This window comes from Coccinella septempunctata, chromosome 8, assembly GCF_907165205.1.
Source record: "Coccinella septempunctata chromosome 8, icCocSept1.1, whole genome shotgun sequence".
Taxonomy (NCBI): Eukaryota; Metazoa; Arthropoda; class Insecta; order Coleoptera; family Coccinellidae; genus Coccinella; species Coccinella septempunctata.
This window is the reverse complement of record NC_058196.1, coordinates 2328693-2341001: the sequence shown is the minus strand read 5'-3', so window position 1 is coordinate 2341001 and position 12309 is coordinate 2328693. Positions and strand designations below refer to the sequence as shown.

Sequence of the window (12309 nt, the reverse complement as noted above, 5' to 3'; positions counted from 1 at the left end):
TTTATCAAAAAAGAAGAGAGCATCAGCAGTTTGTGTCGCAGAGGGATCAAGGTAATACTTTGAATTAACTGGCTTGTCAGCACTTAATCCACTTAATCATATCCATGACTGCACCCACAGATCGGCTGAACACCTGTGCAGCACACTTAACTTTCATTTTTTTTATCTTTTGGGGTACGACATGTTCCTCTGTCAACTTTGGCACAGTACTATACCTGTTTAGGCTGTCCACATTGTACATAGCCAGAATATGTGACAGAGGCAACTTTTGGAATGCCCTCTTGTCTGAAGCATAAATCTTTTGTCAAGAGAGCATTACGAATACCCTTGAGCAGATGAGGTGGATCATATAGATGAACAATTTCTTATTCATCTATAATGTATCCTTGAAAAGTATTTTCAAGCAGTCTATTTACTGCTGCAATATGATTTAATCCTTGATAGTGGCCACAATGTGCAACCCTGTCAGACGAACATGTCGTACTACATCTTTGATGATTTCGACTAAATCAGTCGTTCCAGTCGAACTTTGACAAAAATAAAAGCTAAGTGGCTGCTTCCATGTACCGCGTATGCTCCTAATCATGAATACAAGGGCATGATCTGCCAATTCTGCTCTGCGATCACCACTGCCCATGTCCACTATTCCTTCCACATAATCTCTGGAAAAATTATATGAAAGACCAGGACTTAAAGCAACCTCATCAAACATCAGGATACAATATCTATCTAACCTTTTTTGTTTACCGACATTGAGAATTGATGCCACACTCAAACGGAATATTACTGGGTAAATCCGTCAGAGTGCGTTTTGAAGGTAAACAGAATATTTTAGATAGATATCTATATCCTTCACCACTCTGTTTATATAATGAAAGGGCAAACATTTTGTCATCAAGACAGTATCGACGACCCCTTTTCTTTTGCTTTTGATTCAATTGTTGAGACATAAAAAAATTGAATGTTGTTCTGTTCGCCTTGTTGAGGCATTACAAATTGTTTGATTTCTTCAACATCATCACTTCTCCTTCAAAGCAATGTGTCTGCACCTCAATCGACTCTCCTTTCTTCTCAAATATGTGAGTTGCCGGACCAGAAACATTTCCTCATTACTCATCGTCTTCTTTTGAACTGAAATACCTCCAATTAGAAAAGTTTTCTTATACAAGCTGAGAGAACTTTTCTCAAGGGAGTCATAGTAGATAATTTAACCTTCCTTTTAGGTACTACTGGAGATTCTGAAAATAATTTTCAAACATTATACTCAGAAAAACAATTACTATATTACTACTATATACCTTCTGGGATATCTTCCGGGTTAATTTCTCCTTCATTCTCTTCTATTGAAGGTTGAGATTCTGAAAATAATATTCAATCATTATATTCAGAAAAACAATTACTATATTACTACTATATACCTTCTGGGATATCTTACAGGTTAATCTCTCCTTCAACCTTTTCTCTTGAAGGTTGAGATTTTGGAAAATAATGCCAAACATTACACTTGAAAAAAAAAAATAAAGACTGTATACCTGGAATATCTTCCCACTGTACTTCTTCAGAATTTTCCTGTCTTGAAGTATGAGATTCTGCAAAATCCAACAATTACAACAACTACACAATAGTTACGAAAGAAAACATACCTTCTAGAATAGATTGAGAAACTGTTCGTTCTGTAGCTCTCAAAATATCTTTCTTTTTTTTTCTCACATAACACCTCGTTGGAACCAGCACCTTCAAATCTTCATCAAATTTCAATAAAAAATAGAGTCAATAAAAGTCGAAAATCATAATATTCGCATAAATACCTTGCGTAAAAATGTATTTTTCATTGTTTTCAAGCACCTAATTAGTTTTCAAAAATTTTCCGGGTAGAACCCCGGATCCCCCGATATAGGGCCTCTTAAAAGGTCTCAGCTGAGGGCCCCAAGTGGTCCCAGTCCGGGCCTGTGTGTGTGAATTAAATTAATGTGAACGTAAACGAACACTATACAGGTGGGATTGTGAATAACGTCCGTAGTCCACAGCATTGACTGGAGAATAATAATCAAATACTTAATAATAATAAATTATTAGGATATAGTCCACACCATCAGTCTGAAAACAGAATGCGTCGCCACAGCCTTCTAAAGAATGTCTGGAGTCCGATTCGACAGTGATGGTGAACACATGTGAATCTTTCGTTCCGCGTAATTTGCGATATTCTACCTGAATTTGTTTCATAAATACGATAATTTCGACGAAGACCAGTGAAGCAATCGACAGGAATGTAAATCAGTTTTTGGTTTCACATTATTATCGCGCATAGACGCTATAAAGTGATCGCCAATCTTTTGGCTTTGTATTCAGACCTGACTTTTTTGTGATTATTATTGTTATTTATCGGGTGATAAGCGATAACCTCAGCCTATCTCACAGATTCTTTCATTTTCTTTGAATAGGCAACCAACAATACATCTGTGGAGTATTGCTGGTTGTCAAACCAACAATTCATCACTCCGAATAAATTGCCTTTGACTACATCGGCAAAATAATCAAACAAACATGAACTCATCCAATATCTCACCTGTAACCAACAACCAAAACACCTCGTCCTATGTAGCTGCAGCAAAGGCAACCCCAAAACCTAATTTTCCGAAGAAAGAACAAGCAATACTGTTCCATTGTGAAGAGTCTTTGAAACTTTTCGATTATGTAAAAGCTATAGGCAAAATCATCGGCCCCAAAAATATCTGCTTCGCATCTAGAATTTCTAATAATAGAATTTGCATATACCTGAGCAAAATCGAATATGTAGACCAATTAATGGAAAATAATAGAATCATTAAAGTCGAAGAATACGACCTTGCTATCCGAAGACTCGTCACACCAGCCAAAAGAGTGATAATATCCAATGTTTGCCCGTCTATACCTCACAATCTCATAGAAGAAGCCTTAAAAAGCATGGAGCTCCAGTTGGTATCTCCTATAACATTCCTGAGAGCTGGTATTCCAGATGATGAATATAACCATATCCTCTCTTTTAGGCGCCAAGTCTATGTCATTCCGCCATCCGAATCTTTCACCTTACAGACTTCCAAACTAATTAACTTCGAGGAAAACGAACATCGAATTTTCTTCTCCACAGACAAAATGGAATGTTTTATATGCAAGCAAACGGGACACATAGCTGCAAATTGTCCAAATACAAATTCAACTAGAGACACCGAAATGCCTCTCACACCAACACCAATATCAAGTACAGAAGTGTTTGCCTCTACATCTCTCCTTACTCCTCAACAAGAGAACCTGCCCGAACCACCTGAAGCAACAGAGACTACCGTCCCAGAAGAATCAGCGACAGTACTCAGCCTAAAAAGAGTACTTTCTAGCTCAACTGAACAAGATGATCCTCCTTCCCCATTGACTCATAGCCCATCAGAAAGTCCTCAGATGCCTCCACCAGTTGCCCCTGCTAAGAAACCTGCCGCAAAACACACCAAGAAGAAAGCAAAAAAAGAGGACTCCAAAATGTCTGATCACTCAAGGCAAACTATCGAACAATTATACAAAAATGACCCTAGCTCTTTCAATATACCCATACAAAACCTTCTAGCTTTTCTTGAAAATTCCCATGGTAGCAACAACCCTTTGAAAGAAGCACAGGAAATAACAAATGATATCAAACTACTACTTATAGATCTCCACATCATATATCAGTCCTTGTCTGACCGATCACTTAAAAATAGAATTACAAGAATGACAAAAAAAATCAGGAAAGAACTGAACATTCCTGAGCTAGATAACAATTACTCAGAATCCTCCCAAGAACCAACAGAAGAGGATTGCTACTCAGACAACTCCCAGATGTGAATTCCAATTAAACAACGCTCTTCAATCTTATTCAGTGGAATTGCGAAGGTTTCTACCCCCGCCTCGAGTATATTCAACACCTAATATCCGAGGCTTCCCCTGATATTTTATGTCTACAGGAAACGAACTTCAAGAAAGAACATAACCCCAAACTAAAAGGATTCCACGGCTACCACCATATAAGAACTGTCTGTAACAGAGCCAGCGGGGGAACCTCCATTTTCGTCACCGACAACATCTACTCTAGTAATATACTACTCAAAACGAGCTTGGAAGCAGTAGCCATATCTGTTTGGAGTCCCTACAAAGTCGCCATATGCTCCCTTTACATCCCACCGGACTATGACCTAGCCTTGACAGAGCTTATAGACCTGATCGATCAACTTCCTTCTCCATTCATTATCGTAGGAGATTTTAATGCACACAATAAAATGTGGGGATCTGAAAAAACGTTTGGCAAAGGCAAGATAATTGAAAGCCTTCTCAACAATTCCTCCATATGCTTACTAAACACTGGCAGTAACACTCATTTCAACCCATCAACAGGAAGTTTCTCTGCTATTGATCTTAGCCTCTGTGACCCCAATCTAACATACAGGTTATCTTGGTGTCCTTTTGACAACCTATTCGGGAGTGATCATTACCCAATCTTGATAACTGACAAAAATGACTCTCAATCAAGGAAAATAATCAAATGGAACATCACAAAAGCTGACTGGAACAACTATAAGGCACACACTGACGAACATCTTGCAGAACTTCAACTATCGGAAGACATTGATGAAGCCCTTTACCGGGTTAATCATTGTATCGTTTCAGCAGCCGAAATGTACGTGGGCACAAGCAGCAGCACTAATAAACGCAGAAGTGTGCCCTGGTGGAACGATAACTGCCATAAAACAGTTAGCGACAGCAAAGCGGCCCTCAACAAATACCGTAGAACCAGAAACGCAGAAGATCTAATCAATTTCAAAAAACTGAGAGCTATAGCAAGGCGCACCCTCAAAAAGAGCAAAAAAGACTCATGGCGCAATTACGTATCCTCAATAACCAGCGACACTCCTGCCTCCGAGGTTTGGCGGAAAATAAAACGGATGAATGGCACTAAAATACATAACACGATACCAGCTATCATACTTCAAAACACAGTACTGAATGATGACCAAGAGATAGCAAACACACTGGCCGATCACTTCCAAGAAAGGTTCAAGAACAGCAACGCGACTGAATACGATCGTATGGACCCAAGTCCAACAACTCTAAACCATGGTGAAGTCGATGACCACACTTTCCTGAATCAACCCATCACCTTCCACGAACTGACAAACGCCCTTAAGAAGTGCAAAAACTCTGCTGCTGGTCCTGACAATATTCCCTTCATTTTTCTGAAGAAACTGTCTGAGAAAGGCCTTGAAAAATTGCTTGAGCTGTTTAACAATATATGGACTAATCAAAAATTCCCAAAACTATGGCAAAAATCGATCATTCTACCAATACATAAGCCCGATCAACCGCCCGACCGCGCTAACTCATACAGACCTATAGCCTTAACCTGCACCATGTGTAAACTTATCGAAAAAATCATTACCCTAAGACTTCAGTGGTTTCTACAAAAATATAATATAATCTCCCCCAACCAATCAGGTTTCCGCCCTCATCGCTGCACACTTGACAACCTGGCATCCCTGCACGATTACATTTCAGAAGCTTTCAACATGAGACAAGATGTAATAGCCGCAATTTTTGATATTGAAAGTGCCTTCGACCGTCTATTCAAACACGTCATTTTAAATTGCCTATCAAAACATCACTTCAGTGGGAACATCTACAAATTCGTGGACAACTTTCTAACAAATCGTAAATTTGTGGTGAATGTTAATGGAAAAACTTCTGTTGAGATGCCGCAAGTACATGGATTACCAGAGGGATCTGTCCTTAGCCCAATTCTTTTCATACTGGCCATAAACGACATCTCAAAATCAATTATCTGTCCTGTACAGTTTGGCCTATACGCGGATGACCTAATAATATATTGCCGAGGTAAAAGTACTAAAACCACATCTTTACAGATCCAAGCCACAATAGATCAACTACAACAATGGTCAAATAATATCGGACTAAAATTCTCCACAACCAAATCAAAAATTATCAAGTTCAGCAGAAGAACTACCAGCACAATATCCCCACATATACTTCTTAATGGTGTCCCACTTCCAGTTGTCGAAACCCACAAAATACTCGGTGTGATATTTGACAGCAAACTCACATGGAAAGAGCATATCGTGAATCTCAAAACTAACTGCATGAGGAAACTCAACATCTTAAAGACGCTATCCCACACACAATGGGGCTCAGAAGAAGAAGTACTACTAAGATTGTACAGAACCCTCATCAGATCGAAACTCGACTACGGCAGCATAATATACCTCTCAGCCTCCAAAACCAATCTTAAATCACTAGACGCCATTCACAACACCGGACTCCGACTTTGCTTAGGAGCTTTCAGGTCGAGCCCAGCTGAGAGCATTTATATTGAAGCAAACGAACTCCCCCTCCAACTGGGGAGGCAACAACTACTGCTTACATACGCAGCACGCGTATCTGCTGATGCTCACAACCCTCTATACCCCCATCTCTTCTCTTCTGTATCAACGGTTCAAACTCCTGTGCACAACCACCCACTGGCATATACTCTCAAAAGTCTAATACCCGATATTGATTTTTCAAATACCTTACCATACCCAATCCCCCTGACTCCACCATGGCAAAAATCAGTTCCACCTGTTGACCCATCCCTATCTAAGCTGCCTAAGCATGTAACACAAAGTCGCCTAATCCAACAGAAATTTATGCAAAAAATTGAAGAGGGGTCATACGACATTGTCTACTTCACTGACGCCTCGAAAAGTGATGCTGGACTGTTTTGCTCTGTGGCTACTGAGAATAGTGTTCTACAACAATACCAACTACCAAACTATGCAAGTGTTCTTACGGGGGAACTATATGCCATCCTCAAAGCAATAGAAAACATAAATACCAACCACCATAATGTTGCTATATGCACCGACTCAGCGTCTTCCGTAGAGCTCATCAAAGACCGACACACTCAGCATCCTATCGCCCAAAATATCCACGACCACTATCAACAGCTAATTAATACCCATCACCGCCTGACAATAATTTGGACACCTTCACATGTAGGCATAGCTGGAAACGAACTCGCCGACAAAGCCGCTAAGAGCGCCTCCAAGCACCTCACCGAAACACCCAACATCACCACACAAAAAGATCCACAAGCACTCCTAACGTCCAAAATTCAGGAAAGATGGCAACAAGAATGGGACCGCAATTCCTCTAAGCTACATGATATCCACCCAAGCGTGAAACCTCTCAAGTTCACCATATCAGACAGACGGACCACAGTCATAATGAGAAGACTCAGAATTGGACACACCAGATACACCCACGGTTACCTTATGGCTTCATCTGCGCCCCCGCTATGTGAACACTGCAACACAGTGCTCACTGTCAAGCACATCCTAATGGACTGCTCCTTCCACTCTGCGAACCGAGAATTACATGGCCTCCAGGGAAACTTAAGTGCAGACCTCACCAAGCCGGACTTCAGTGTTAACATAGTGAACTTTCTTGATAGTCTATCCATTGCTCATTGTATTTAATTTACCTCATTGTTGATTTTAATGTCCCTTTGTGTCAATGACCATAGCAGTCGAGACACCTTCTTTTAATAAAAAAAAAAAAAAAAAAAAAAAAAAAAAAGAATGTCTCTATTGACGGATGTGGCGTCGCATAACAACCAACGCGATAACAAAGGCCATGTCGAGATATACATACTTACAAAAAAACTATCGGAGACCGATTGGGGCGCAAAACCATAGCCGATTGGGGCTATTTCCTTCAGAACATAGACAACAGTAGCTCCTTTTATCTCAGACAACGCTCGTGCATTTGTGTTTCTAAGGGTTTTACTTCTTCTTATTATAATATATACTAAGTTATTGAGTGAAAATATAATATGAGCCTGGAAATCATTCGAACTGGAGAGCTTGTAAATTATCACAGATAGAGGTTACAGAAGAGGAAAAAAGAAGAAAAATAAAATAGCCTGGAGGAGAAGCTGATGATGAAACAATTTAATTTTGACTAGAAGAATAAGCTGAAAAAGGACCTCATTCAAGTATTGAACTATATTTCACTGCAACTTGATGAAAGATTCAGTGTTTTGCCAGAAGTTTCTGAAGACAGCTTCCTCGAGGGAATATTTTTGCAAGGCTTTCTACTTGGCGAACTAAACAAGAAAGCATTGAAGTATAGTCCCGATTCAGATCCATACAAATTTGTGGCCACTCAAAATATTCTTGACTTTATCAGTAACTACAGCTGCCACAGCTACATATTAACGTTCTTGATTGAAATTAGTGGAAACCTATTTAAGGTCTTTAACTGGACAGGAAAGGCTGACTTATTTAGCATAGCAGTCCCATCAATAGAAAAGAAAAAGAATCACGACATCATTGATATTCTTGCAGAAACCAAAGCAAGAGAAGTCAAATTATAGTTCATTTTGAATGCATGTTATTGTTATTTCGTATCCCTTTTATTTTGATTATTTGATTATTCCTTTTATTATTAATTTCTTTAAAATGGGAAAAATTTTTCCGAGCAAAAAAAGCTTGGTATTCGATCATGAAAGATAAATACAAATCAACATGAGAAAGAGAATTTCTTAGGGGCGCATTATGAGAATTCGCCACAAGCGCCAGAATCCTAGTTCCGGCTCTGCTTCAAAGCAATGTTTCTGCACCTCAATCGACTCTCCTTTCTTCTCAAATATGTGAGTTGCCGGACCACAAACATTTCCTCATTACTCATCGTCTTCTTTTGAACTGAAATACCTCCAATTAGAAAAGTTTTCTTATAAAAGCTGAGAGAACATACCTTTTCTCAAGGGAGTCATGGTAGATAATTTAACCTTCCTTTTAGGTACTACTGGAGATTCTGAAAATAATTTTCAAACATTATTATGCAATTGAACCAACATAGATTTCCGCAAGGAAAGAGGAATAATGATTCGGTTATTCCATAGCAAAACACCATCTTCTAGAGTCAATTGGTTTCTGATCATAAAAAATCGTTTGTACTCATCATTTTTCTTTGCGAATTTAGGCCAACCATTTTTAACAAAGTTTGCGATTTTAGACAATTGTGGATCAAATCGTGTTTTCAGTTTAATTAACTCAAAATTCATGTTCACATCACTATTCTGAAAATAATTTAAATAATTCACATCAACATTATCAATAGGCTCTGAATAATTAATTGGTAACCGGGATAGAAAATCAGCAACATTTCTCTCGGATTTAATGAACTCAACATCATACTGATAGTTCTATAGGAAAACAGCCCACCTCCTCAGTCTATTTGCGGAAAATTGAGGGATTCCCTTTGCCGGATTGAAAATGGACATTAATGGTTTATTGTCTGTCACTAAAGTGAACTTCCTTCCAAACAAATATTGGTTAAATTTACTTATACCAAAAATAATCGCTAATCCTTCCCGTTCAATCTGGCTGTAGTTTCTTTCAGCAGATGATAAAGTGCGTGATGCATAAGAAATGACCCGTTCTCCACCCGTATTATCAACCTGTGAAATCATAGCTCCTAAACCAACTGGGCTAGCATCAGTTGTTAGTTTAATTGGCAACTTTACATCAAAATGTGATAGAACTTTATTTGACATTAATATTTTTTTAACTATAGAGAATGCTTCATCGCATTTTCTATTCCACATGAATTTAGAATTTTTTTTTAGAAGATCATGTAACGGACTCAAAATAGTTGCCAAATTTGGAACAAATTTTCCGTAATAGTTTATTATACCTAAAATCGATTTCAATTCTGTTACTGATTTAGGAATTGGTGCTTCTTTTATAGCCTGAATCTTTTCATCATTCGCATGAATACCATCCTCACTAATTGTGTACCCCAGATATTGAACTACCCTTTCATTAAATGAACATTTCTCTATAGACACTTTCAATCCGGAATTTTCCATAATATTTAGGACTCGAAATAAACGCTCATCATGTTCAGCTTGATTCTTTCCGCTTATTAGTAAATCGTCAACAAAAACTTTTACACCTGGTATACCGCTAAAAAGCACTGTCATCAATTTCTGAAATTTAGCACACGCCGGAGCTACTCCGAAAGGTAATCGCAAATAACGAAAGAGACCTTTATGAGTACTTATTGTAACTAACTCTTGCGATTCCTCCTCTAATTCAACCTGATTGTATGCATGTGATAAATCTATTTTAGAAAAAATTACTGATCCTCCTAGTTCGGCCAGAATATCGTCAACAAGTGGAAGAGGAAACTGATCAACCTCGAGGTGGGGATTGATCGTTATTTTAAAATCACCACAAATTCGTACTGAACCATCTTTTTTGAGTACAGGTACTATAGGGGAGGCCCATCTCGAATAATCAACCTGTTTCAATACCCCCAACTCGATGAGTCTATCAATCTCCTTCTCCACCTTTTCTTTGATACCGTAAGGCAAGGGTCTGGCTTTAATGAATTTTGGTGATATATCTGCATCTTTCAATTTCAGTGATAATTTTTCTTTATTGAAACACCCCAATCCAGGTGAAAATACGTGTGAGAATTTCTTTTTTAAGTCTTCTGTTGAGGTAAAAAAATGAAATGAACTCGAAATTTTCAAACCAAACATGTACATAAAATCCCGACCCAAAATAGGAGGTCCACCGTTTTTGATAACGTAAATATCTAACCACTTTATGATATTCCTGAATCTAATTTTTAGTTTGCAAACACCCGCCAGAAACATTTTATCGCCATTGTAAAAATACAAGCTACGTTCAGCTTTGCTCAATGAATATTTACGCAAGTTATTTAACCAAAAAGAATATGAAACTGCAGATACACTTGCTCCCGAATCCAGTTGAAACCTATGTTTGAATTCATCAATATAAACGTGAACGAAAAAAGGTTCATTGAATTGGTTGATTGATTTTGTATCTGTCAAATTAAAAAAATCATCTTTGACTTCTATAAAATTCTGAAATCTTTTTGGACCATTTCTTTGATGTTCCCTATTGGGACATAATCTCGCTAAATGACCTACTTCATTACATACATTACATGTATAATCCTTAAACCTACAATCACTGGTGAAATGGTTGCGTCGACCGCAAACTGTACACTTTTTCCGCCGATTCTGGACGCCACTTCCTGACGCACCACTATCACTCATCACACTGCGATTCTGCGCTGTTGATGGCGTTCTTGGATGCTGAGAAATATGGTGTAAGCCTGGTTCAATTTTAACTTCCTCCATACATGAATTTTTCTGGGCCGCCATTTTGCTGGATGCAATGGTGATGACGTCACTGAAACTGCATGTAATTTTCTCTTCGAATAATCTATCTTGAATGGGTCCTTTTTCGAAACCAATTATAAAACGATCTCGTAGAACCCAGTCATAAACAGTGCTGCCAAATTCACATTGTCCGGCCAAACTTCTTACTCTAGCAGCCCAGTTAGCTACTGTCTCGTGGGCATCCATTGCTGAATTATAAAATTTATAGCGAGCTGCAAACGGTGACAAAGAGCTCTTAAAATGCTCATCAAATATAGACGTTAACTCATTATATTGCTTATTTTCTGGAACGACTGGCATGCATAAATTATACATCAGTTTGTAGGCCTCTTCATTCAGCGAATTCAGAAGAATCGCCCGTTTCTTTTCATCATCTTCAATACCATTCGCTTTGAAATAACTCTCCAAACGGCGATTATAAATTGTCCAATCACTATGAATATCATATTCACGTAATGCACCAAGCTTATCAGACATCTTGAACTCACTAATCGACTTTTATCCTCGTCGCCAATGTAATATCTTCCAGAATAATTACTACGTTGGATTTTTCAGAATTTTATTTAAGCATCAATATAAATCTCCTTCGATATCTAGCATACAACTGACGGGCCTGACTCCGTCTCATTGAACATTACCATCATTGGAACAAGTGGTGTTTCTCAGATAACGAATACATACATTCAATACATAACACTCAGAAAAACAATTACTATATTACTACTATATACCTTCTGGTATACCTTCCGGGTTAATTTCTCCTTCATTCTCTTCTATTGAAGGTTGAGATTCTGGAAATAATTTTCAATCATTATACTCAGAAAAACAAGGACTACTATATACCTTCTGGGATATCTTCCGGGTTAATTTCTCCTTCATTCTCTTCAATTGAGGGTTGAGATTCTGAAAATAATATTCAATCATTATATTCAGAAAAACAATTACTATATTACTACTATATACCTTCTGGGATATCTTACAGGTTAATCTCTCCTTCAACCTTTGCTCTTGAAGGTTGAGATTCTGAAAAATAA

General features: G+C 38.2%; 2 protein-coding genes across 2 annotated transcripts; one reads left to right on the top strand and one right to left on the bottom strand.

The window, feature by feature from the left end:
* Positions 1 to 2544: 2544 nt before the first annotated feature.
* On the top strand, positions 2545 to 7532 carry LOC123319246. Its single transcript, XM_044906116.1, has 2 exons — positions 2545 to 3848; positions 4052 to 7532. The coding sequence occupies exons 1-2, from the start codon at positions 2545 to 2547 to the stop codon at positions 7530 to 7532; spliced, it is 4785 nt and encodes a 1594-aa protein (XP_044762051.1).
* A 2523-nt stretch (positions 7533 to 10055) lies between these two features.
* LOC123319245 lies at positions 10056 to 11752 on the bottom strand. The gene is made up of 3 exons (XM_044906115.1): positions 11059 to 11752; positions 10134 to 10467; positions 10056 to 10071 (listed from the first exon to the last, which is right to left on the bottom strand). Exons 1-3 carry the CDS (start codon positions 11750 to 11752, stop codon positions 10056 to 10058), a joined length of 1044 nt encoding a protein of 347 aa, XP_044762050.1.
* Positions 11753 to 12309: the final 557 nt, after the last annotated feature.